The 22,884-nt window shown below is 35.9% G+C and overlaps 3 protein-coding genes across 3 annotated transcripts; 1 reads left to right on the top strand and 2 right to left on the bottom strand.

Moving 5' to 3' along the window:
* Nucleotides 1-336, top strand: LOC150078750 (histone H3.3C-like). Its single transcript, XM_090382321.1, has one exon. The coding sequence runs from the start codon at nucleotides 1-3 to the stop codon at nucleotides 334-336; it is 336 nt and encodes a 111-aa protein (XP_090238447.1).
* A 4,459-nt stretch (nucleotides 337-4,795) lies between these two features.
* On the bottom strand, nucleotides 4,796-5,107 carry LOC150078749 (uncharacterized). The gene has a single exon (XM_090382320.1). The coding sequence runs from the start codon at nucleotides 5,105-5,107 to the stop codon at nucleotides 4,796-4,798; it is 312 nt and encodes a 103-aa protein (XP_090238446.1).
* Nucleotides 5,108-19,578: 14,471 nt separating this feature from the next.
* On the bottom strand, nucleotides 19,579-19,989 carry LOC150078748 (histone H3.3 type 1-like). Its single transcript, XM_090383581.1, has one exon. The coding sequence runs from the start codon at nucleotides 19,987-19,989 to the stop codon at nucleotides 19,579-19,581; it is 411 nt and encodes a 136-aa protein (XP_090239707.1).
* Nucleotides 19,990-22,884: the final 2,895 nt, after the last annotated feature.

The raw sequence follows: 22,884 nt of genomic DNA, 5'->3' as shown, positions 1-22,884 counted from the left end.
ATGACTCTTAATAAGAAAATTGCTTGCAAATCCTCAAGACGAAAAGATCCAACTAAGCAGAAAGATGCTCGGAAGAGTCTCCCTGTTACAGGTGAAATGAGGAAGCCGCATTGCTACAGACCAGGTACTGGTGCTCTTCGGAAAATTCTTCGGTACCAGAAGTCAAAGGCTCATCGAAAGAGGACACTTCCATTCCAACGTCTTGTAACCGAATTAGCCTACCCCTTCAAAACCATTCTCCACCTGCAGAGTTCTGTTGTTCAAGCAAAGCGGGTAGTCACCATATCTGAAGATAATCAGCTGACTAGCCGTATTCGTGGGAACATGCATAAATGAAATGAAAATAAAATACGGCCCTTTTCAGGGCCTCAAATCATGATAGAGGGATTACCAGAACGTACAGATTAAAAAAAAGAATCGTTATGTTACTTGACGAGCCAATCCGGTTCCACTTCTGTCTGGAAAAGACAAGAAAGCATGATTATGGTAAATTCAGGAACAGTGGCTTAACAAGAAAAATTGGGCTCCCCTAAAAACATTTCTTTTGGACTTTTGGTAAAAATAAAAATTAACAATACATTGGTAAATGTGTATTTAAAATCTTTATCAATAAAATATAAAAACAAAAATAATATAAATATGAAAAATAAATGAAGTAATATATTGACTTGCGTGATTTAGAATGATTTCTTCTCGCAGAGAAGGTGCAAAATTTGTTTTGCACCTTCTCTGAATTTTTATTATGGAATTACCATCCATTTGGAGTAATTGTGTTGGAGTAAGAAATGCGAACAATCAAAACCAGAATTTAGTCTTTAATCTTTTCAGCTGTTTCTTTGTCACTAAGTCAATCACACGATAAAAACTTTAAATAACAGTTCTGCATTTTCAAATCGGTACTCCTCTTCCAGTTCATCCAAATATTTCTTAACAAATCTCCTCCGTTTATTTGCAAATTGTCAAGGTGTACCCCATTTCTTCGCAATAGATGATGTTGACGATATTATCAAATTCATTTCTTAATTTTTTTCACTTCATTTTGTCATGTTCCTCTGCCCAATTCGTTCTTTGCAAAATCGTTGATGTTGAATAAATACACAGCAAAAGTTTCAATTTTATTTTTAATCCCGACAGCTTCTGACTTTTCATCGTTTTTGATGATTGTATGGCGATTATCAAATCGGGAAATGTCAGTTTTATGCAATTATAGATGGCAGCCAACTAGACCAAGGAGTTGCATTGAATTTCTTTAATCCAATATCCTAATATCGCATTCAATTGTAACTTGAGATAATAGGACCTAACGTTGATACTGTGTCCAAAAAACAGACTTATACTTTGAACAACGCTGAAATAGTTGGACATTACCGGTACTCCATTAAATGCATCGAGTTAATAACTGGATTGAGATTGTGCGCCGCATAATATTCGTATAATACAATGCATTCGGTTGTAATTCTTCTAGGCAGGATTGTACTCCTGAATATGCAACATTCATTGTGTTTGCTCCATTGTACCCTTGCCCATGACATTTTGTATGATCCATATCATTTCAATTTATGGAGTTGAAATAATTGACGTTAATTCAGCACCTCATCCATCAGTAACGGTGAGAAAACCAAGGAACGTTTCTGTCATCTGTACGTGTAGTCATACGGATGTTTTACAATATGGACATAATGGTACACCAAGCTGAGTTGATCCATTTTTGAGATATCTTGAGTTATATCAGCAATGATGTAAACATCGGGCTTCTTTAATATCCTTAGTTAATCGTGTTAAATGTTGGCCGAATCATTGAATGCTTAGGCCAACGTTTAAGAAATAAGTAATGTTTCCGGTGAGTAAGTCCACCTGTCCATAACTCGGCCATACTCTGCTGACAACTTTACATCCGATAAAAAATTTCCAAAACGTAGGTATAACTTACCTACGTTTTGGAAATTGGCTTTTCGATAAAAGGAAATTTTTGTCTACATATTTTGTTCTCCTTGCTAGGATTCCTCTTACTCAGCTTTCATCAAACTAACACCAAAATCGGCTTAATATAATGCGCGTAAAATCCTGGAACAACCAACTAATAACTTTATTGAGTTCATTTATTGCTGAAATACGAAACAGATACGTCACTAACATAAATTCCGCACTGAAAAAAGAATGAATTAAGTTTTGTTTTGTTAATTTGTTTTAGTATTGTTAATGTTATAAATATAAGTTATTATTTTGTTCTTACAAGCTTCGTGGGTAGCACATTTGGTAGAATCGTCCACCTTCCCATGCGATATAAAGGGACCTGCATGTGAGTCCCATCGATGATGTGAGAAATTTTTATGGGCCTCTCCCAATGTTAGTCGTCTTGAATTGATACTTTCACAGGAAATTAGAGTCCCATCGTTTCCCACCAGCACGTGGCCTTAAATGATGTGACTTCTTCACTTCATCTGGGAAAGGAGTTCTTTTTGGAGCAGTGTTGATGTCTAACTCTCTGGATCACTTTTATTTGATTTGTCGTTTTCCAATTTCAATAAATTATCAGATTTGAAAACAAATTATTGACATGAAGAGTAATAAAAATTAACGCCTTCAAGGCTTTTATTATTTAACAGTACTTTAGCCTTCGGACTATGTGGAGAAGCCTTGTTCACCTAAACTAGATTGATGCAATAAACCCAGGAACGCAAATATCATTTCTAAAAGATATCATTTCTATATAAGCAAAAAATGATGATCACTGGGATCGAGAGGGCTCTAACTAGACTCCAAATGAAATAAAAGTTATCCTAAGATATTAAAGAAAGTAATATTTTCGGAAAGAGAAAATGAAAAACCGTTTTTTTTTTTTATTTTAAGAAAACTCTCTGGAACACCCAGATAGTTTACAATTTTATTTTAGCAAAGCTAATAATGTTAAGGTTGTAAAAATGAAAAGGTTGTTTTGGTTTTAATTATTACTAGAATTGAAGCAGTTACCAAGGTTGGCCATTGAGTTCATCTATATTCATACACATCGTTATTCTCTTTGAGGAAGTGTGTTTGTGTTTTAATCCGGTCTGTAAGTGATCAAGATTCAGGTAGAAGACTTAATCATGGTATTAAGGAATGTGCAATAAGATCGAAAAAATGAATGAGATATATTCTGGAAATTATAGGGAAGTCACCTAAGTTAGTGGGTCTAGAATGACTCCTTCTCCATTAAATTGGAGATTCCCATTGTTTCGTGCCATCACCGGGCCTTAAACGATGTCATTTCTTCACTTGACCTGAAGAAGGAGTTCTTTTGTAGCAGTTTTGGTGTCAATTGTGTGTGCGTGTAATAAAGGGGCATCGTCACCGTCCTCCCTCCCCACACCCGGTGGAAAAAGGCCTGCGTTCGAATTGGGTCCATGATGCGAGAGACCCTTTTTGGCTTTTTGCGGTCCCTGACGAATTAGTCGGTCTGAAGGGGTAGATAGCAAAGTTTTTCATCCAGCAAAGTAGGCAATCACATGCAATTTACAAACACAATGCACATGGGTATTTGAAGTGACTTTCTGGGTGAATCTAATACAATAATAATTTTTTTACAGGTGTCAATTGGATCCTTGCAGATCAGGATGAGAGAGAAATATCGGGATGCTGCAAAAGCTGATTTCTTTCATGATAAAAAGTAAATTTCCAGACAATATTCTCTAATGAAGAGGACTGAGCTGTTTAGGGTTATGTCCATGTCCGGGGAGGAAAAAAGCAGAGGCGTGAATCCACGTCAGATTGGTTTAAAATTTAAACAGTTTGTCACATCAATGAATAAAATTTGAACTCAGTCCTTTACAAATAATATAACAATCACCATCCTGCCATATTATCTTCAATAACGAAGTAATATATGTAATGGTGTGAGTCAAGCGCAACTATTGGAATTAGCAAAATTACCACTCTTTAAGCTCGTATCAATAACAACAGATGGAGCCAAAGCAATGTCAGAGCATCTTAACGGATTCATCGCATAGTGCCAAATGGATGGTGAATTCCCAGATTTTTTGAGTTACCACTGTGTCATCCACCAACAAGTGTTAGCCAGCAAAAGACTAAATACTAAAAGTGTTATGCACATTGCATTCGAAATTGAGAATTCCATCAGAGGACAATCTCTTCAAAGGAGACTTCAAAATGAACTTGATGAAAATGAACCAGATCTGATATTACACACAGAGGTCATGTGATTTCTACAGATTTTAATGGTTGTATAATACATTTGACAATGTATTATATTATACAATCATTATCCTTTAATTTGGATGAAGTATTTTACTATTCTTCAAAAATTACAAATATTTTTATTCTTTAAAAATGTTGTTAACGTTTTGGTAATCCTGCATGAAAAATTGAAAAAGAAATCATTTTAAATCTACAAGAACATCGTCATTCCTCAATATATATCGTTTTATGAGAGAATATCTCTTAAATTGTCAGCTAAGAATGAATTTTTGTCTTTCTGAATTGTCATTTACACTAATTAATATCGATATGGTACAACTAAAAAATTTCTGCTTATTTTAATTTCAGGGTGTTCCATCTTTAATATAATTTTTTAACGGAATAGAAGTTCGTTCAAAGAAAATAAATCGAAAAGAATAAATGAATTAGTAATAATGGAATTTTAGGTGTTATGGAATAAATGAATTAGTAATAATGGAATTTTAGGTGTTATGCAATTTGATTAACGATAAAAAACACGTGTACGTTTAAGGAATCCTTCTATCTTGAATTGTGGCCCTAAAAAGGGCCGTTTTTGAATATACAGTTATCTTCGTTGCATTTAAGCATGGTCTCCGCCAATACGTCTCGCCAGCTGGATATCTTCAGGCTTGATCCTTGCACGGTTGGAATGCTCATTAGTTTTTTGGAAAAGACGAAGAAACTTCAAAACTCTGGGTAAGTGATAAACAATAATCTGGAAATTTTCAATTCGGGGTTTCGGATACTGTCGAATTAGTTGAAGTGCAGCAGCACTTGGCCTGAAACGTTGAGAATAAGGTTTTGGAGCAGATGAGGCTAGTTGTTTTAGGGGCCTACCTTTTGGAACGATTCCTCCTTTAGGTTTTATACAGGTGCGTTTAATACGAGCCATGATGATTTCAATACAGCCGAAACCCTGAAAAAGAACTGAAGGTGGACTATTCTATGGCTATTTATAAGAAAGTCCCTTTAAACTGAATTCGAAATGTGGTGATTGCTCATTTCCATTCTGAATTTTAAACCAATCATTGAATCTGTCTTATTTGATGACCATATATGGGATTCGTACTATGAACCGGATTAATGCATTAAAGCCTGGAAAACATTATAGCCATAAAATATTGACCACTGGGTTCGAGACTATTCTGAATAGTCTATAACTTATATCCTATAAGCCTATATAGGTTATAGGCTTATAGGCCTATACCCTGTTCAAAGTTATTCATACAAGTTATCATAATCCTCCGTTGGGAATTCTGTTTTAATCCGGTTTTAAGTGATCAAGGCTCAGATACAGGATTTAATAGTGGTATTAAAGAATTTGAATGAATTGTTATCGCCCTCCAGCGAAGAAAACAACTGAATCAGGCTCCATTTTTGAAATTATATTTTCTGATTAAAGTAACCGTTAAAGCTCACTTATCGGAACTGGAGTTGTGTATTCTGAATTGTTGAAGAAAGGTTTCATTGAAAATATTTAAATCCATCCTTGTATTTTTCGATTATATGCAAATTCTATTCATTACTTCCAAGCTCTTCCATTTATTACCCTGTCAGCAGTTATGAGAAAATTAATCTGGTGGATTTGAAACTTTCCTCTTTTTCCCTAAATTTATAATTGACAAAGGTCATTTCAACCTCTTTGTGCACTTGCTTCTAAAAGCATTATTAAATACCTTCAAGGCTTTGTATGAAGTTCTCGATATCAGGAAGGAAGGCGTTTGGGTAAGTTATAAATTCTAATAACACCTGCGATGTTATATTCCTGATACACTTCAATTGCTATTGTGCAAAGCGGATGATATTTGTGTGATAAATTCATAGAAATACAAATTTAAAAAATTATTTTAGAGAAGAAGATGAATTCAGTAACATGAGAAATTAAGTGGATGCATTAGTAAAATGATCGAAAGAGAGCAGGAAGAGTAAATATCTGAAAATAAAATTAAAAATTATTTTTGGCACTGTTGTTCAATTCCCTTTCGAAATTGGTTTCACTGTTTATAACTGTTGTCAACAAAAGGACCATAAAAGTTGATGCGATTTCAAATATCAGTTGCTGTAGAATTCTCATGGACCGATTGAAAGAAAAATATAAAATCACTTCAAGAAACATAACCGAGTTTTTGTTTTGTCCGAGAAGGTGATAGAGCAGATAAAAGCAATTCGGGAAATTGCCGAATAATTTGTTGGTGAAATTAATGAATGCCTTTCAAAAAAATGTTTCAAATATTGATCAAAGGAGTGAAGGAAGAGAGAAAACAAAATTTATGTTTGGTTAGAGGAAAGAGGAGGCAAATCTGAATCCCAGAAAAAATATCCGACTATTTTCCCCCGCTAAGTTGTTTTTTTCCTATTCCAGCAAATATAATTCGAAAATAATGGAGAAAATTAAAAAATATATTCTCAGAATCAGACTTCCACGGGTAAAATCAAATCAGCACATATTAACTGTCTTTCACAAAAATGGGCATTATCATAAGCATTAAAGTTTTGCTGTTTGCAAAAGTAAATTTGTTTTCCCCTTAAATATGTCAATAGCAGAAACTAGTTCAAGGAAGCTACTTTATATCAAAGAAAAAATGCAGAGCATTTGTCCCATCCTTCAGTAAAAAGACACGTTTTCAATCTATAAACATTGAGGGACATCAGATGCATGTTCTTTTAATAATTATAGCACAACTTCCTGATATTCAGACTTTCGCCAATCAGAAAACCAGCCCCTAAAATAAGCAAAACTCGTCTGAATTCCAAAGGGATCAAATTGTGAGGGAATATTTGGCACAATCATCGGTGTTTAAATCTGTTAATTTATTTGAATATTTTATTCAAGCTCTATCTGAAATGATGAAGCAAAAAGCTGTACAAGATGATTGCAGAGAAAATCGTACTTTCAGAGCAATTATCATTCACAATTTTTTCTACATCGCATAAAATTTATGTTTGAAGAATAATAAAAGAAATCCCATCATCCTCTCTTGTGCTACTTCTGAAAAAAGAAAGGCCATAGCATCAAAGGTCTGGGCAGCAATATATTGGGATTGCTTCTATCCTACCATCATGCCATACGGGCGAATTACTGCCATTGATTACCATCGTATTCTCAGTCAAAAATGTCAACCATTATGCAAACATTGTTTCTCAATAAACAATACCGTGCTTTAAGATTATAATTCTTCAATACAACCGGCTAGATGTGGTAAATCTTGGTTTGGGGAAAATAAAACTGGCGCTAAGCCTTTCTCCCATGACCTACGCTATCACCAGCAAAGAGTATTGAGCTACAGTGGACATAATTAGAGAGTAGAGAGAGAGAGAGAAAAGCATGTTTCCTCCGGATTCATAAATTAAAGAGCTAGAACCGCTCCTACATGAAAAATTTCCAGTATTCCTCTAAAGACAATTAACAGGAACAGCATATAAATTTTGTTCATTCGAAGTAGAGGACATTGAATGGAAGGATGTAAACTTCCTTGATTTCAAGGAGTGGATATTGAATGCAGCTAGAAGATTGGTAGTTTGTTCAATAGCAGAACACTTCTGGATTTTGAATATCGATGCTATCTCTACCAGAATGTTGGAAATAACTACTTTTGTTTTCGAAAGGGGGATTAAATTTAGCTAAGCCATTTGTTAAACTCGTTTCAATGCAAATTGAAACTGATGTTTAAAAATGAAACTTCCACATGCGAAGTGTTCTGAGGAGTAATTATAGAGGCTAAGAAGTTTTTCATGCCAACCAGAGATATTGCTCATTGTTTGGACTTAAGGATTACTACTCACACCACGCTTACGCATCCATCATAGATTCTACGTGGGATGAGTAGCTTTTGAAGATAAGCTTGACCTCATCACCTCTTCTCCATCCTTCCTAAAAACATAGTAAATACCACAGGGAAATCATTTCTCAATTTCTGAGCACCAAAACGTTTCCGTTAGTCTTCTTAGATCAGCAGTAGTTATCCTAACTAGGAATTTACATTCATTCATTTTATTGAAAACACTTCTGATATATCGCTGCAGACACCGTTAAAGACCGGAATTCATATATAGTTCACTACTCTGACACCACTCCCTCCACCAAAGATATTCCACATTGTTTCTTCCAGAATTAACTTCCTGTTCTTTAGAAACATCGCTACCCCCAGAACGTCTTACCGATATCAACAGTCGGGCGACAAACAAATTTTGAGATGTAAGCAAGCATAACTTTGCCCAATATCATCACATAACGTGGATTATTTTAACAACGTGGATGAGTTAGTCAGTCTCAGGCGAGGGTAGCATGGTTTTCTCTCCCAGAATCTCTAGTTTTTCAGAAAATTTACCACAAAACACATGCAATTTACAGACAGAATATATTGAGCAATATGGCCTTTGAGACTGATACTTCTAAAACCCTACAACAACAACAATTCCTTAAAAAGTATACTTTTCGTAGTTCAAAAAATAAATTTGCGGAATTTAGGGTATTTTCTTATTCAAATTTAAAATTGGATATCCAGCGTTATTTTGGTTACGCCCATTACAGTAATAGTATGATCAGCGGAACCCCTTGCCATGCATCGCAACAAGTTCTTTAATCTTGATGGAAAGTACTGAATGTTTGATACGCGGTTCATCATAGTAAGTCTCTGTTATTCATTTACACACTCTTTCCAACATGAGTAGATTGTACAGTGTGTATCATTCTCCTTTAGAAATTTTAGAAAACGGAATTTCTTCTTGAAAAAAAAATCGATTTTATTACCAAAGAAAAATTTACATTCCCAATTGCAAGTACAGCGAATCATAAATACTCAATAATACAATCAAACAGCAACTGTTCGTCATTGGCATCCTTCCAGGATCACCTCAACAGATTTCTCAGTTGTCCATCTCCGATTCAGGCAACCCTCCTGGAGAAACCGATCCTCATTAGAAAAGTCAGTTTGGAAATCCCTCAATCAGCTGATGCCTAAAAGAAGAAAGAAATCCGTAATTAGTGAACTGGATCCGTAGATGGGATTGCCCTTACGGAGGGACATCAGGCCAATCAGATGAGTGCACCGTATACCTCCCCCTCCTAACGGACAAACGTCTGCGGCACTGGTGCCCCCACCCCATCGTCAGTTCGTCCAGTTCGTCCAGTTCGTCCGTCTGGAATAAGCCCACCCTCCATCCCATTCTTACAACGCAACAGTTTTTCGGTTTTTCGCCTTAACTACCCTCCCCCCGATGAGCTCCTTTGATGGACACGTTGGGTTTCCACTACGCGGCACCCCGTGTGGGAATAATGAACGTTCCCTCCATCCTCCTAACGAGCATCATCCGTACAGCAGGGTGCTGCTCAGTTGGAATCCAACACATCCATCGCTCACCACATTTATACTTTCTAAACAAAAAAGAAGAAAAAGCGTAATTACGAACTAATATTACCTAAAAGGTTCTAACTATCATAATATATAGTTTATAAAAGGTCTTAACTATCTTAAATTATTTGTTAATAACTAAATATCTGATTAACTGTCACTAATGAATATAAATTAATTATTAAATTATCTTCAAATCAATTTTATCTATCGGGGATAAAATACAGTTGAATAAATATCCTCGATTCGAATGATGGTTGCAATATTACGTTGCAGTCTTTGCTGTTTCCGAACAAACCGACATCAAAGCAGAGGTAACTTCCATCCTAGGGTATTTGATTTGATTACCCGCTTTCCACGGTGCAGTTCCTTTTGGATTAAGAAGAATCCTCGTAGATGGGGGTGATGCTTTAAATTTGAAGATCCGAAGTTGGTTTCGTGTACTTCAATGTCTAATCCAACCAGCAAAAACGTACGCCAATTTTTCTGATGCTGGAAGTAGTTTAACGGACTGTCCAATCAACAATCAGTTATTATGAAGGGTCACAATCAGTGGATTGTTCAGTTTCCCATTCGGTACAAGAATGAACAGAAAGTTATGAACAATGAAGACTACTTTAGTGTTGCAATAATTGATTTTATGACGAAACTGCAGTGGAAATTTCGAATTGATAATAATTAATTATATCGATGACTCCGTAATGAATCAAAAATATGTTATTAAAAGTCGTGGGCGAATTGTCTTAGGGTCTTCGGTTGCCTAAATTTATTTCATTAAATTAAATTTAGTCAGCATGGATTAACGTTGTCAGTTAAACGACTTTGAAATGGGGAAGATAGTGGGTGCGCGACGCATGGGTCACTCTATCGTGGAGGTAGTACAGAAATTAAGCTATCCTCGTTCAACAGTATCAAGAGTATATCGGAAACATGCCATTTCTGGAATAACATCTCATCGTTTGACAAAAATCTGTCTTTCCAGCCCCATCTAAAGTACATTAAACAAAAGATACGGAAATATTCTGCATGAGTCGCCAGAGTGACCAGGAGGGACTGGGGGCTAAGCAAGCGGACCCTGTCCCTCTACTACAAAACTACCTTCATCCCGGTAATCACATATGCTTCACCACTTTGGTACAAAAAGGTAACCACAGTGGTAAATAGAAGAACCTTGGACAGAATTCAGCGGTCAATAATTCTGACAATCACACGAGCTGTCTCCACAGTCAGAACGCACGCACTCCAGGTTCTGCCGGAGTCCTCCCGCTGGACTTGGAAATCATCTGTTCTGCCCTGACATATAATATGACAAAAGAAGTACCGTGCACTATCCTGAACTTCACGTTGGATCTCGCCAACAACAGGAAGCTTGAAAAAACCAGATTGCTCGACCACCTCCGACAGGAATGGCAAGATCGGTGGACAGAATGCAGTAAAGGGGAAATCACCAAGAAGTACCTCCCTGGCGTAAACAGAGTCTTTCCAAAACTCCCGAGTTGGTTCCAACCAGGGATCCACGTCACCTTTCTGCTCACAGGGCACGCGGGCCATTTTAATTCAAAACTATCTAGCTTCCGAATCACTGAGGATCCCCGTTGCCTCTGTGGCCACGAGGAAACATGGCAACATCTCATGTATGAGTGCGACCAGTATGAGGACCTGCGATGCAGGCTCATCACTGCTATCACCTACTTCCCGCAGAACATGGAACAGCATCTTCTCGACTCGGAACAAACATACAAAGCGCTTACCATTTTTGCACCGAAACTCTTTGCTAGAAGGCGAGCACTTATAGCAAACCACCATGCACAGCACCCAGAAGCTGATGATCAATCCCAAAACCAGGACTAGAGAAAACCGGAATACACAACAAAACTGTACCAAATAACCCACAACCACGAACATGACCATCATTTAACCTTGTCCACAAGGGAATCGACAACCAGGACGACCTATGTCTGAACCAGAAACAACCTGACACAGGACAAGATTCATCTATGACCCTGCGACTGGGATCTGACTCCTACATTGAAAAAGAACACCAAAGAAGATCCGGTTCAGATCGCTTGGACCCTCACGTGCTCACAACTGTCAATGCCTGATGGCGATCTGTATCGGGCTCCCTTGCCTGGTACCTTTACTCCCTTTCCCCTGGTGGGGAGGAGGAGACAGTGTTGTCTCCTCTCCATCCCAGCCAACCCTGATTCTTCTCCCGGTAGGGCTTGGGCTGCCTCACTGAAAATCCTGGGGTCGCCTTCTCTATCGTCCCCATACTTCTGTATTTTCCCCCCAGCCTTCAGCCTTCCCCCTACTCTGCCTAATACGCCAGCGTATAACCCCACACAAACTGCAAAAACTTAACTTCTTCTGAATTAAACTCCATATACCTCAATTGGCTTTTCTAATTCCAGCGCTCACCCCTACCGAGTCTCTTTTTTTAAATTTTTTTTTAGGCCCTAGTCACTGAAATCTCAGGAAACTGGGTGGCAGGGCCTGCCAGAGTAAAACTTCATTCTGTGTACCTGGTCTGCCTCCACGAGGCCAAGTGTGGACAACGTTGGGCCTCAGTAGGGGTCCAGCGGCTAAACGGCCAGATGAACAACGATACACAACACTACACATTTACAAAATCCGCACACTTTTAAATCTTTGGCCTTCCCAGTGAACTGGTACACGTACAATGAAAGCAACGCGGAGATGGGGGAACCCCCTGGTGCCGTTAGACAACAATACACTTTACATTTTACACTTCAACAAATGCTAGATTCCGATTAACATTGCGTAATTAGTGCGACTCCTGGAATGTAGAGCAATGGAAAACAGTCTCATAGAGAGGAGTCGAGGCCCGCACTCTACCATTCCGTTGGAGATTCCTGGGTGTGGCGAATGCCGGAGAACAGTTCCTTCCTGATTGTATCCTCCCAATAATGAAGATTGTTTGAGTCAGTGTCATGGCACGGAGCTCCTTTCATGTCTTGGCTTGGACCATTAGTCGTTATTGACAAAACCATGAATGCTGTGCAATACCAGGACAGCCTGGAGAATAATTCACAGCCAACATTATGGCAATACTTCAAGGAAAGCCCATATTTGTATCAGAAAGACAACACGCGTGCCATACTGCTCGGGTCGTAATAGAGTGGTCTGAGGACATGGGTGTGGAAAAGTTGGATTAGCCAGCCCAGAGTGATGATCTGAACCCTCTCGAGCATCTTTGGGATGTAGGAGATCGTCGGGTACGATTGGGATCGCCTAAAGAACGAGCCGGTGTGGAAGAACATATCACCTGACATTTATAAAAAGCTGGTTGGTGGTTTATAAAAAGAAGGTTGTTTTTTTTTTGTTTTTTGTCTAAATATAGGTGTCCGGATATTAATGGTAGGGCAGTGTATAATATTTATTGGTACATTTCTATTAAATACAATTATTGCCGCATTAAGTTTGTCCTCTATTAGAAGAGAATCAGTTACTCTATTGTGACGGATCTCTTGTGAATGGGGATGTCCTACTAATTTCCTTTTTATCTCAAATGGCTCCTACAAACATGCAATATCAATATTTTCCTAAATGAAACAGTTCTGACCTCGTCAGCCTTCAGTTCTTTTAGGTGTGACCTTTCTTTCCTCAGGGTCTGCATACTGAATCCTTACTTCTACAACTAATGACATTATCCCCAAATAATTTGGCAATGTTAGAAAGGTCTTTCTAACATTGGTTGCTTCATCAATTAGTGCCTGGATGAATGTTCCGCAAAGTCACTTCTGCTCATAGAAGCAAGAATGAAATCTTTTGCTGCCCGTTCTTAAACTGAAGCACCTATCTTATCAGAAGCTTCTCTTATAAGAGATCCAATTTATCAATTCCAATGATCTCAACGGTTTGAGCAAAACTCTTAAATGAATTTCCTCTTTGATGCAATCACATATTTCTCTGAATATTGTTTTATTAGGGTCCCCCAAATCCGAACTTACAAGCCACCATGCATGTCATAACATAAAACTTTAAAATGAGTTCTTGACTGATAATTGTTTTGTGGATAACCTTAAGTACCGAGAATGAATTTAGAAGAACAATCGGAATAACGGGACGTGCTTACTGCTTGCGATTGGATAGAATGAAACTGAGATGGAAAGAATTTTGAGAATTAAAAACTAGAATCCATAGAGGAAAATGCATTTATCTGAAGGAATTCGTCCTCAAGATGTGCTCGGTGTTAAAATCATACTTTTAATCAAAAATTCGAACGGAGAACTTTCACTGCGGAGATGATACTCCAGAGTTCATCGTTTGACCTCTTCGTTCCATCCACCGTATGGTTTTAGTAACAAGCAAATCGTTATAACCAACACTTTCCTCTTTGGGATCTCATTTTAATAAGTTCTAACAAATTTTTTAAGCTCACAACGTTTTACAGCTAAATTTCATTCTACCCAAAAAGGAAGTCTTAAAAAAAGTTATTCCAAATTCTCTTGTCAGAAGTGTTTGTTGTACTATAATTATAAAACATTAATAGTATGATCAAAGAAGGAGAGATAAAGTATGGATTAGAAATTAAGTGCAGAAATGTTATTTAGAAACGTACGTTCAGGCAATCCCTCTATCAGGAAATATTGACCCTGAAAAGGGCCTTTTTTTGGTTTTCATAAACTGTTTTCAAATTTTGCTAATTCATTGAAATTGGAAAACAAATTAGAGAACTCATTTCAGTGACTGGCTGAAATTTCCACACGATTAATCTCTGTTTTTCGTACTCTGGAAAAGAGTACGAAAAACAGAGATTTCGTACTCTTTTCCAGAGTACGAAATCATGTCAGTTATGTCAGGAATGAACAAAAAAAGTGGAGATCCAAGCAATGGAGACAGTATTTGGAGATAATTTGTGCCAAGGTACCCATCAAAAAATTTAATGAGTACTTTTCGGAATTCTGTGGAATGATCAACGGATTCGCCGTCATACCTGCTGAGACACCTTCAGGCGTATCACATACTTGAAAGAAATGGAGCTGAAGAAGTCTTAAATTGTTTTGAACGTACATGCGTTTCTGGCATTCAAAGAATAGTTTGCAGAAATAATGGGATTATTCGGTGACGAAGGATTGCCCCTATGTTTTCCTCCGAAGGAATGGACTGCACTGCAAACAACACTACAAAATGAACTTGGTACAAATAACCAAACTGAAGGTTGGAACCATACATTTACGAATTTGTGCGAACAAATGCATGCCCCAAGAACATAGGCGCTGAAAGTTAGAGTGAAACAAGAGCTTTCCTCCGGTAGAACCAAAATACAACAATTGGGAATGCCTGTGACCAAGAGAAAAGGAGTAGTAATTTGGGAAAATTATAAGTCAGATCGAAACTGTTGTGAGAAAAATGTTCAAATAAAGGGAGAGACATAATATTTCCTGTAAGCCATCGGTCACAATATAAGATCTATAGAAGTATTGTGAGGTTTGAATTTTAAGTTGGAACGTTTGTATTTTAAATTTAACTGAATAAAATAACTGATTGCTTACTCAACTTTAATAAATCAAATTTCAAATAATTCATTCAGCATCCCCTCCCCTTGGGTTTCCAATAAACGTACTAACGCAGCTGAAGATAAGAATGTTGCATAACGCGATTGGCTTATATCGAGATGTCCTTCTCCATTTTTTGTGTGGAGAGTCCGGCCAGACAAAATAGACGCAGTTTGTGTCCGGACCGTCAAAAATATGAAAAGATGGGAGCGAATAGCAGGAAGTGACCACAAAGTCATTAAACGCTTAGAGAGTTCTTTAGTTCAAATGAAAAGTGAGGGCTTCATTTCAAGGTAAGTAACTATAATGGAATGAGATTTAGAGAGTGTACAAGAGAAAGAAACATTCTTGGTTTATTATCAGCTGTGACTCATCGGTGATATTGCATTAATGTGGGATTTATTCAAAGAAGTACCTACTTTTGTTTTCGCAAAGGTTATTAAAATAGATGTCAAATAAATTTCATAATCAATCAATCACAACATTTTCAACTTATGTAGTTATTGTGTATGATAGAAAAATTACATTTTGAATTCTATTACAATAAAATTGTTATAATTTTTATTCTGGGAATTTATTTATTTTTCTAAAAATTATTCTGTACATTTTAACTTTCTAGCTGTAGAAAGTTATATTTAATTGGAAGATATAGAGATTTACCTAGTGTTTAACGACTGAAAACGTATTGGTCTACATGTTTTTGGTGTTCATTGTACGAACCAGGTGGCTTTTTTGATTGACAAAAGCCTGAGTTTCAAGCAGATTTAGCTAGAATTATTAATAGATCACGGCTCTGGAGTCCCTAAGAGATTTCAATCTGAAAACCTTTCCTTTATATTCTAATTGATTGTAGGTAATCAAACATCCATCTGCTGCTTCAGAAATGGGTAGTTCCTAATAATTTAATGAAATATTAGATAACTGTTAAAGGGGAAGGACAAAGGATGCGGTTTTTTTTTGCTTAAAATTATTATATTAAAGAAAAATTCGCACACTCATCATTCACTTCTCCAAAGTCTCTCGAATTTTGCTTTTTTTTTTCTCAGTTTGAATTAGCCGTCAATTAAATTTGCATTCTATGATATAATATTAATTTGCATAAATAGTCTGTAGTAGCATGCATTTCATATATATACTCAGAATTCCTCTTCGTAGTTCCCATCTGAAAATTCTCCTAATCAGATTTGTAAGCAAAATATATTCCAGGTATCGCAAATAACATACTTTTTGTTCTCAAGTGTTTTCGTGTAGCCAAACACCGACTAGTTACATTTTTAAAAGTATACTCGCTCTATCACTAGATGATGCTGAAAATACTTTCTCAAAGTTAAAATTAATGAATCAACTGCGTTTTATTCGAAGTATGTTCCTCGTTATTAACATAAATTGTCGAAATAGTGCTTTACTTTCCAGAAGCCAAACTGTAGTACAAATTTTTATTCTAAGAATATTTTCTTTGGATGAAAATAGAAGTCCTTTTCTATTTTGGTTCATTATCTTCATGCAATGTTGCAATATTAAAATCCCCAAGAGAGACTGATTGCCCAATTTATAACGCCTCGAACTCAATGGCCAAATTTCTTAACTGCTTTATATCTCAGAAAAACGGCCCGTGTCCTCCTAGCTCCAAAAGGGATAACACCATTGTATGTTCAAACGTTCATCAAAAAACTTTCTTCTTGGTTTCATTGAACAACTTAAGGTTACAACACTTCGTCTATTAACATATTATCATCAATAATTATATAGTTTTTCTTGAGGTACGACAAACAAGCTGTAAATTATAGATATTTCTGATGCGTGGCCCTTTTTTGAAACAATGAAGTCCTTCAAACGGTTTTAACACTTTTCCAAATTATAAATACACTCTAATTCTGGCATTCTTTGTCCATTCCAGTCCATTGAAATTTTTTCATAAGTTCACATCAAGTAGAACGAATCCATCGTAGGATGTATGTCGACGATGTTCGTTTTTAGTTTCTCTTTTAAGAAAGTGAAAACATTTTTCGCCCCGTATCTGTCCACGCCAGAAAAATTACCATTTGCCACCTGTGAATGCAACACATTTAGACGACAGATCTAAACTTTTTTCAGTAGTTACATTAACAATAATAAGGTTTTAAAATATATCCATCGTTTCGGTGCTATAATTATCAACGTATAGATTTCCCCAGAAATCTTCCTGAGGCTATAGTTCCTTAAGCCTAGATAATTATAGCCACAGGAATACAGATAACTGATAAAGTTATGTGCACTGACACACCACTAAACTACATATGACATCACGAAGCTAGATATCCTCGGGGGTGGAAGATTTAGGACGTCCATTACGTCTCAAATAAATTAAAGGCAGAGGAGGACGTGTACCAGAACTCCTCTTATGAAACCATAAAAACAACTGTATTTCCCATCAATTCTTTTATACTTTCGGGACTAGGACTTTGAAAAACACTTGAACTTTATATCAAAGATTAGGGACCTTAAGAGGAAAGCAAATTCTTTACTTCGAATTCTTTATTCGTTTTCTTTTGTCGAGCAATTCATTTTATCATTTGAAATACTTTTTTTCCCTTAAATCCGTATTTCTATGAATTATCCTAGAAATATATCCAATTCACACAGTAGCAATTGCAGTGCATCAGAAATATAACGTTTCATCCTGTATTACTTCTGTTATTAGAATTTATAAATTACCCAACCCACTTTCATCCTCATATCGAGGACCTTTCTTTTTACAATCAGTTTCAAGGTATTTGATAATGTTTTAACAACCATGTGTAAAAAAGAAGAATTTGAAATGTCCTTTGTGACAACGAGAATACATTTTGTTTTTAGAGTAGCTACATCGTACACCTCTGTGTGCCTTTCTACTTTTTGGATAGTTAGAAAGTAATTTAGTTTCCACCACGCAATTTACGAAAACAGTTCTTTCACATGCAGACTGCCTTTGCAAATTACATGGGTATACCAGTGTTGCAAGGTAGCCCATGTACTAATGTTTCCAGAAACAAATACAAAGCTCTAGCTATGGTGAAATTTCTCTGTTCAATATAACGTTAAAGAAATAGAGGATGATGTACTTTTGGTCTCTCCATGGAAATGACACTTTCCACCTTCACCAGGAGATTTCTTAGGTGCCCATCTACTGCTTGCAACATAATGAAAACTTACGGATAAAACAGAAAACACTTCAAGTTAAAATTTTTACATCCGATGACTTTTTCACATTTTTTGATAAACTTGGAGAGTATAATTAGAAAAATTTTCAAATTTCCACATGGGTAGCAACTTTCTTTGTTCCTTGAGAACATTAAAATTCACACACATTTTCATACTCAAAGATTTATAAGACAATAGAGTACTTCTCTTTTCCATTTTAACATGAAAATATCTGAAATCTTGCCGACGTTTGCTGAATCGGAGCGAGGAACCATGACATGTGTATGTAATTCTCTATAGAAACGATGCAACGTTTCTGAACATAAAAATTGTCAGTGAGAGAAAAGAAACTGTCATGTCTTGAAAAAAAGAAAACATTTTCCCCGATGCTGAGTTTGGTGTGTGCGATGAACTTGCCATTCTGTTCACTCTCTCATATTGGGAATAAAATACATTGAAAAGGTTTATCTTTTTTCGTTTCTATCTTTTCGGAGTGGAGTTTAATTTTAATGTGTATTGTATGCATGTGTTTTTGTGAAAAACGCTTAATATCACCTAACTAAATCATTAGACAACTGCAAGGAGATCTGGTTGAAGTTTTTCAGCAAACTCAATGATAATGGGATTCTTTCTCTTGGTCAGACTGTCCGGTTGACATAAATATAAAAAGTTTGTCATAAATTCAAACTGAGGAAGGATGGTTGCACAACCGAGGTGTGGAAGTTTGCCTATAGTCAACGGCTAGTTGACAGCAGAGAAAACCCAGCTGTTATTCTGTAAATGGATAATTGGAATAAATGCAATGGAGGGAACGGGTAGTTGAAACTGATGCTGTATAATCTTTCTTTACAGTAGTATTAATATGATTGACTTCATCAATATTTTAAAGGTTTGAAGATTTATGGGAAAGGTTTCTTATATCGAAATCCATAATTATAACTTCCACATTCTTTTATTTATTAACACTCATTAAGAAATATTTTGTATAAAAATTTGCGTTTTATACCATTATGTTTAATTATAGTTAGCCTGAGATGATCGCTAGTTTATACAGACTAGTTTCGAATATTTTTGTCAAATATTTCATTCTCATTCTCAAAATATCCTATTTAACAATTTTTGTAATCTATTCAATATATTCACTGCGTCGTTTCTTCTTAAAAAACTACTTTTTGCCTGTTTTGCAATTGAAATATGTTATTAAATATTAAGAAATATCAAAGAGAGTAAGAATAAAAGAACCGATTAGAATATAAATATTATATAGAAACGTACGTTCAGATAATCTCTTTATGAGGATATGGTGGCCCTGAAAAGGGCCATTTTTTCTTGGTTTAAGCACGTTCTCCTCGAATCCGTCTAGCCAGATGAATATCTTTAGGCGTGATGGTTACCCTCTTGCCATGGATTGCACACAAGTTGGTGTCTTCGAACAACCCCACTAAGTAAGCTTCGCTGGCTTCTTGTAGGGCATCGATGGCAGCACACTGGAAGCGAAGATCAGGTTTGTATTGCTGGGCAATTTCACAAACGAGGCGCTGAAATTGAACCTTTTTAATTAGAAGATCCGTTGATTTCTGGTAACGAAGAATTTCTAGAAGAGTAACGAGCCCTGGTCGGTAACAATGGGGTTTCTTCACTCCATTTGTAGTAGGGGCACTCTTGCCAGCAGCTTTCGTCGCTATCTCCTTCCTTGGGGCCTTTCCTCCTGTGGACATACGTACGGTTTGCTTAGTACGAGCCATAACGATGTAACAGTCGTGAAACTTCTAAAACCAAAGTGAATTGAAGGCAGCAAATTCAGATCTATTTATACGCGATAAACAAGTCACCTCTTCCAAAGCTTGGTGTGAAGATTTAACGTCGTGAGTGCTGATTGGTCAATACTAGTGTAGCCAGTCATGACTCCAGGGAGTACCGCATGACATCATACAAGCTTGTTGCACATTATGTAAACTGGATTATATGTTTGTGACAGTATTCTAAAAGGAGAGGTTTCATGTGATATTTGTTAAACATTGGATAATTATCCTCTATGACCATAACATTATATTTTTAATTCTGAAAATAAATAGTTTTTATTTTATTCTGAAAAATTATTTTGTTCTGTAAGTTGGCTGATTTTTATGTTAATTTTATCTTCTAACTTTTGGGAAGATATATGTGACATGAACATACAAATATTTTCCCCGTGGTTAACTGAATACTATGCGGATCAATCTGTGCGTTCATTTTGAGGTTTATTTTTTGTTTGACTGAAAAAAAGCCTGAATTTTAATATATTTTATAATGCCAATTTAAAGTGCGACTTACATATTACCATCTTATGAAATACGTTTCACACAATATGGATTATAAATTCGACAACGGTTTTCATTATGTATTATATAACCATTATCCCACCTTAATATAACAGGTTTGTGTTATTTTAATGGTTGTAAAATACATTTGATAATGTATTATATTATACAACCATTAGCCTTTATTTAAGATGAAATATTTTACTATTCTTCAAAAATTAGAAATATTTTCTTTCTTTAAAAATATTTTTTTTGATAATCCTGCAAGACGAATTGAAAAAGAAATCATTTTAAATCTACAGGAACATCGTCATTCCTCCATATATGTCGTTTTAAGATTTTACTACTTAAAAATTTTTGCTTATTTTAATTTTAGGGTGTCCGATTTTTGAATTAGTTTTTTAAACGGAATAGAAGATAATTCAAAGAAAGTAAATCGAAAAGAATAAATTATTAATTATAATGGAATTTTAGGTGTTAAGGAATTTGATTAATGATAAAAATACTTGCACGTTTAAGGAATCCCTTTATCGTGAATTTATGGCCCTAAAAAGGCCGTTTTTTGAATGCGGGTATCTTCGTTGCGTTTAAACATGGCTCCGCGAATACGTCTCGCCAGCTGGATATCTTCAGGCTTGACACTTGCACAGTTGGAATGCTTAGAAGTTTTTTGGAAAAGACGAAGGAACTTCAAAACTCTGGGTCAGTGATAAACAATACCCAGGAACGTTTCAATACGAGATTTCGGATACTGTCGAATTAGCCGAAGTGCAGCAGCACTTGATCTGAAATGACGAGTAGCACTTTTTGGAATAGTTGTGGCTAATAGTTTTTTGGGTCTTCCTTCTTGGACGTTTCCTTCTTTAGGTCTAATACAGGTGCGTTTAATACGAGGCATGATGATTTCAATACAGCAGAAATTCTGGAAAAGGAGTGAAGGTGGACAGTTCTCTGGCTATTTATAAGAAAGCCACTGTAAACTGTCTTCGAAATCTGGTGCTTGCTGATTTCCATTCTGAATTTTAAGGCAATCATTGAATCTTTCTTATTTGTTGACCATATATGGGATTCGTACTATGTACAGGAATAATGCATTCAAGTCTGGAAAAAAAAATATAGTCAAAAAATATTGACTACTGCGTTCTAGACTATTCTAAATAGTATCCAACTAAAATGAAATTGATCCTTAAGATATTAAGAAAGAGCAATCAAAAATTCCTTATTTTAAAATTCAAGAAAGAAACGTCTCAACAGAAAAAGGAGTATATATAAAAACGGTGCACGTGGATAGAATAATTAGGTAATTCTTTTAGAAATTTTGAGTAAGTTCTAATGGATGTTTGGGTAACATATCTACAACCAAATATAAAGCAGTTAAGAGAATTTTCCACTGAGTTCAAGACTATTCTTACAAGTTATAATCCTCAGCTGGAAGGTCTGATTTTGTTTTAATCCGGTTTTAAGTGATCCTACCTCAGAATCAAGATTTAATAATGGTATTATGAACTGGAGTTATGCATTCTGAAGAAATGTTTCATTGAAAATATTTAATTTTTTCCTTGTAATTTTCGATAATATGCATAGTCTATTCCTGATTCCCAAGGTCTCCCATTTATTAACCTGTCAACAGTTATCTGAAAATTAATCTGGGGTATTTGATAATTTCCTCTCTTCCCTAAATTTATAATTGCCAAAGGTTATTTCAAAATCTTTGTGCACTTGCTTTTAAAACATTATTAAGTACTTTCAAGGCTTTGTGTGAAGTTCCCGATATGAGGAAGGAAGGCGTTTGGGTAAGTTATAAATTCTAATAACACCTGCAATACGGTACACAACGTTGTGTTCCTGATACACCTTAATTGCTATTGTGCAAAGGGAATGATATATCTGTGATAAATTCATAGAAATTCAGTTTAAAAAATTATTTCAGAGAAGGGGATGAGATCACTGACATGAGAAATTAAGTGGATGCATTGGTAAAATGTTCGAAAGAGAGCAGGAAGGGTAAATAACCGGAAGCAAAATTAAAAACGATTTTTGGCACTGTTGTTGAATTCTCTTTCAAAATTGATTTGACTGTTTATAACTGTTGTCAACAACCGGACCACAAAAATAGGACTGAAAGAATTTGATGCGATTTCAAATATCAGTTGCTGTCGAATTTTCATGGACCAATCGAAGCAAAACTACAAAATCACTTTAAGAAAGATAACAAGTTTTTTTGTCCAAGAAGGTGTGCAGAAGATGAAAAAGAATTCGGGAAACTGCCGAAGAATTTGTTAGTGAAATTAATGATTTCCTTTCAGAAAAATGTTTCAAATATTGATCAAAGGAGCGAAG

Source organism: Mastigoproctus giganteus, chromosome 10 (genome assembly GCF_048544385.1).
Source record: "Mastigoproctus giganteus isolate SK-2022 chromosome 10, ASM4854438v1, whole genome shotgun sequence".
In the NCBI taxonomy this organism is placed as follows: Eukaryota; Metazoa; Arthropoda; class Arachnida; order Uropygi; family Thelyphonidae; genus Mastigoproctus; species Mastigoproctus giganteus.
Note: the sequence above shows the minus strand (reverse complement) of the source record. Positions and strands in the feature narration are given on the sequence as shown.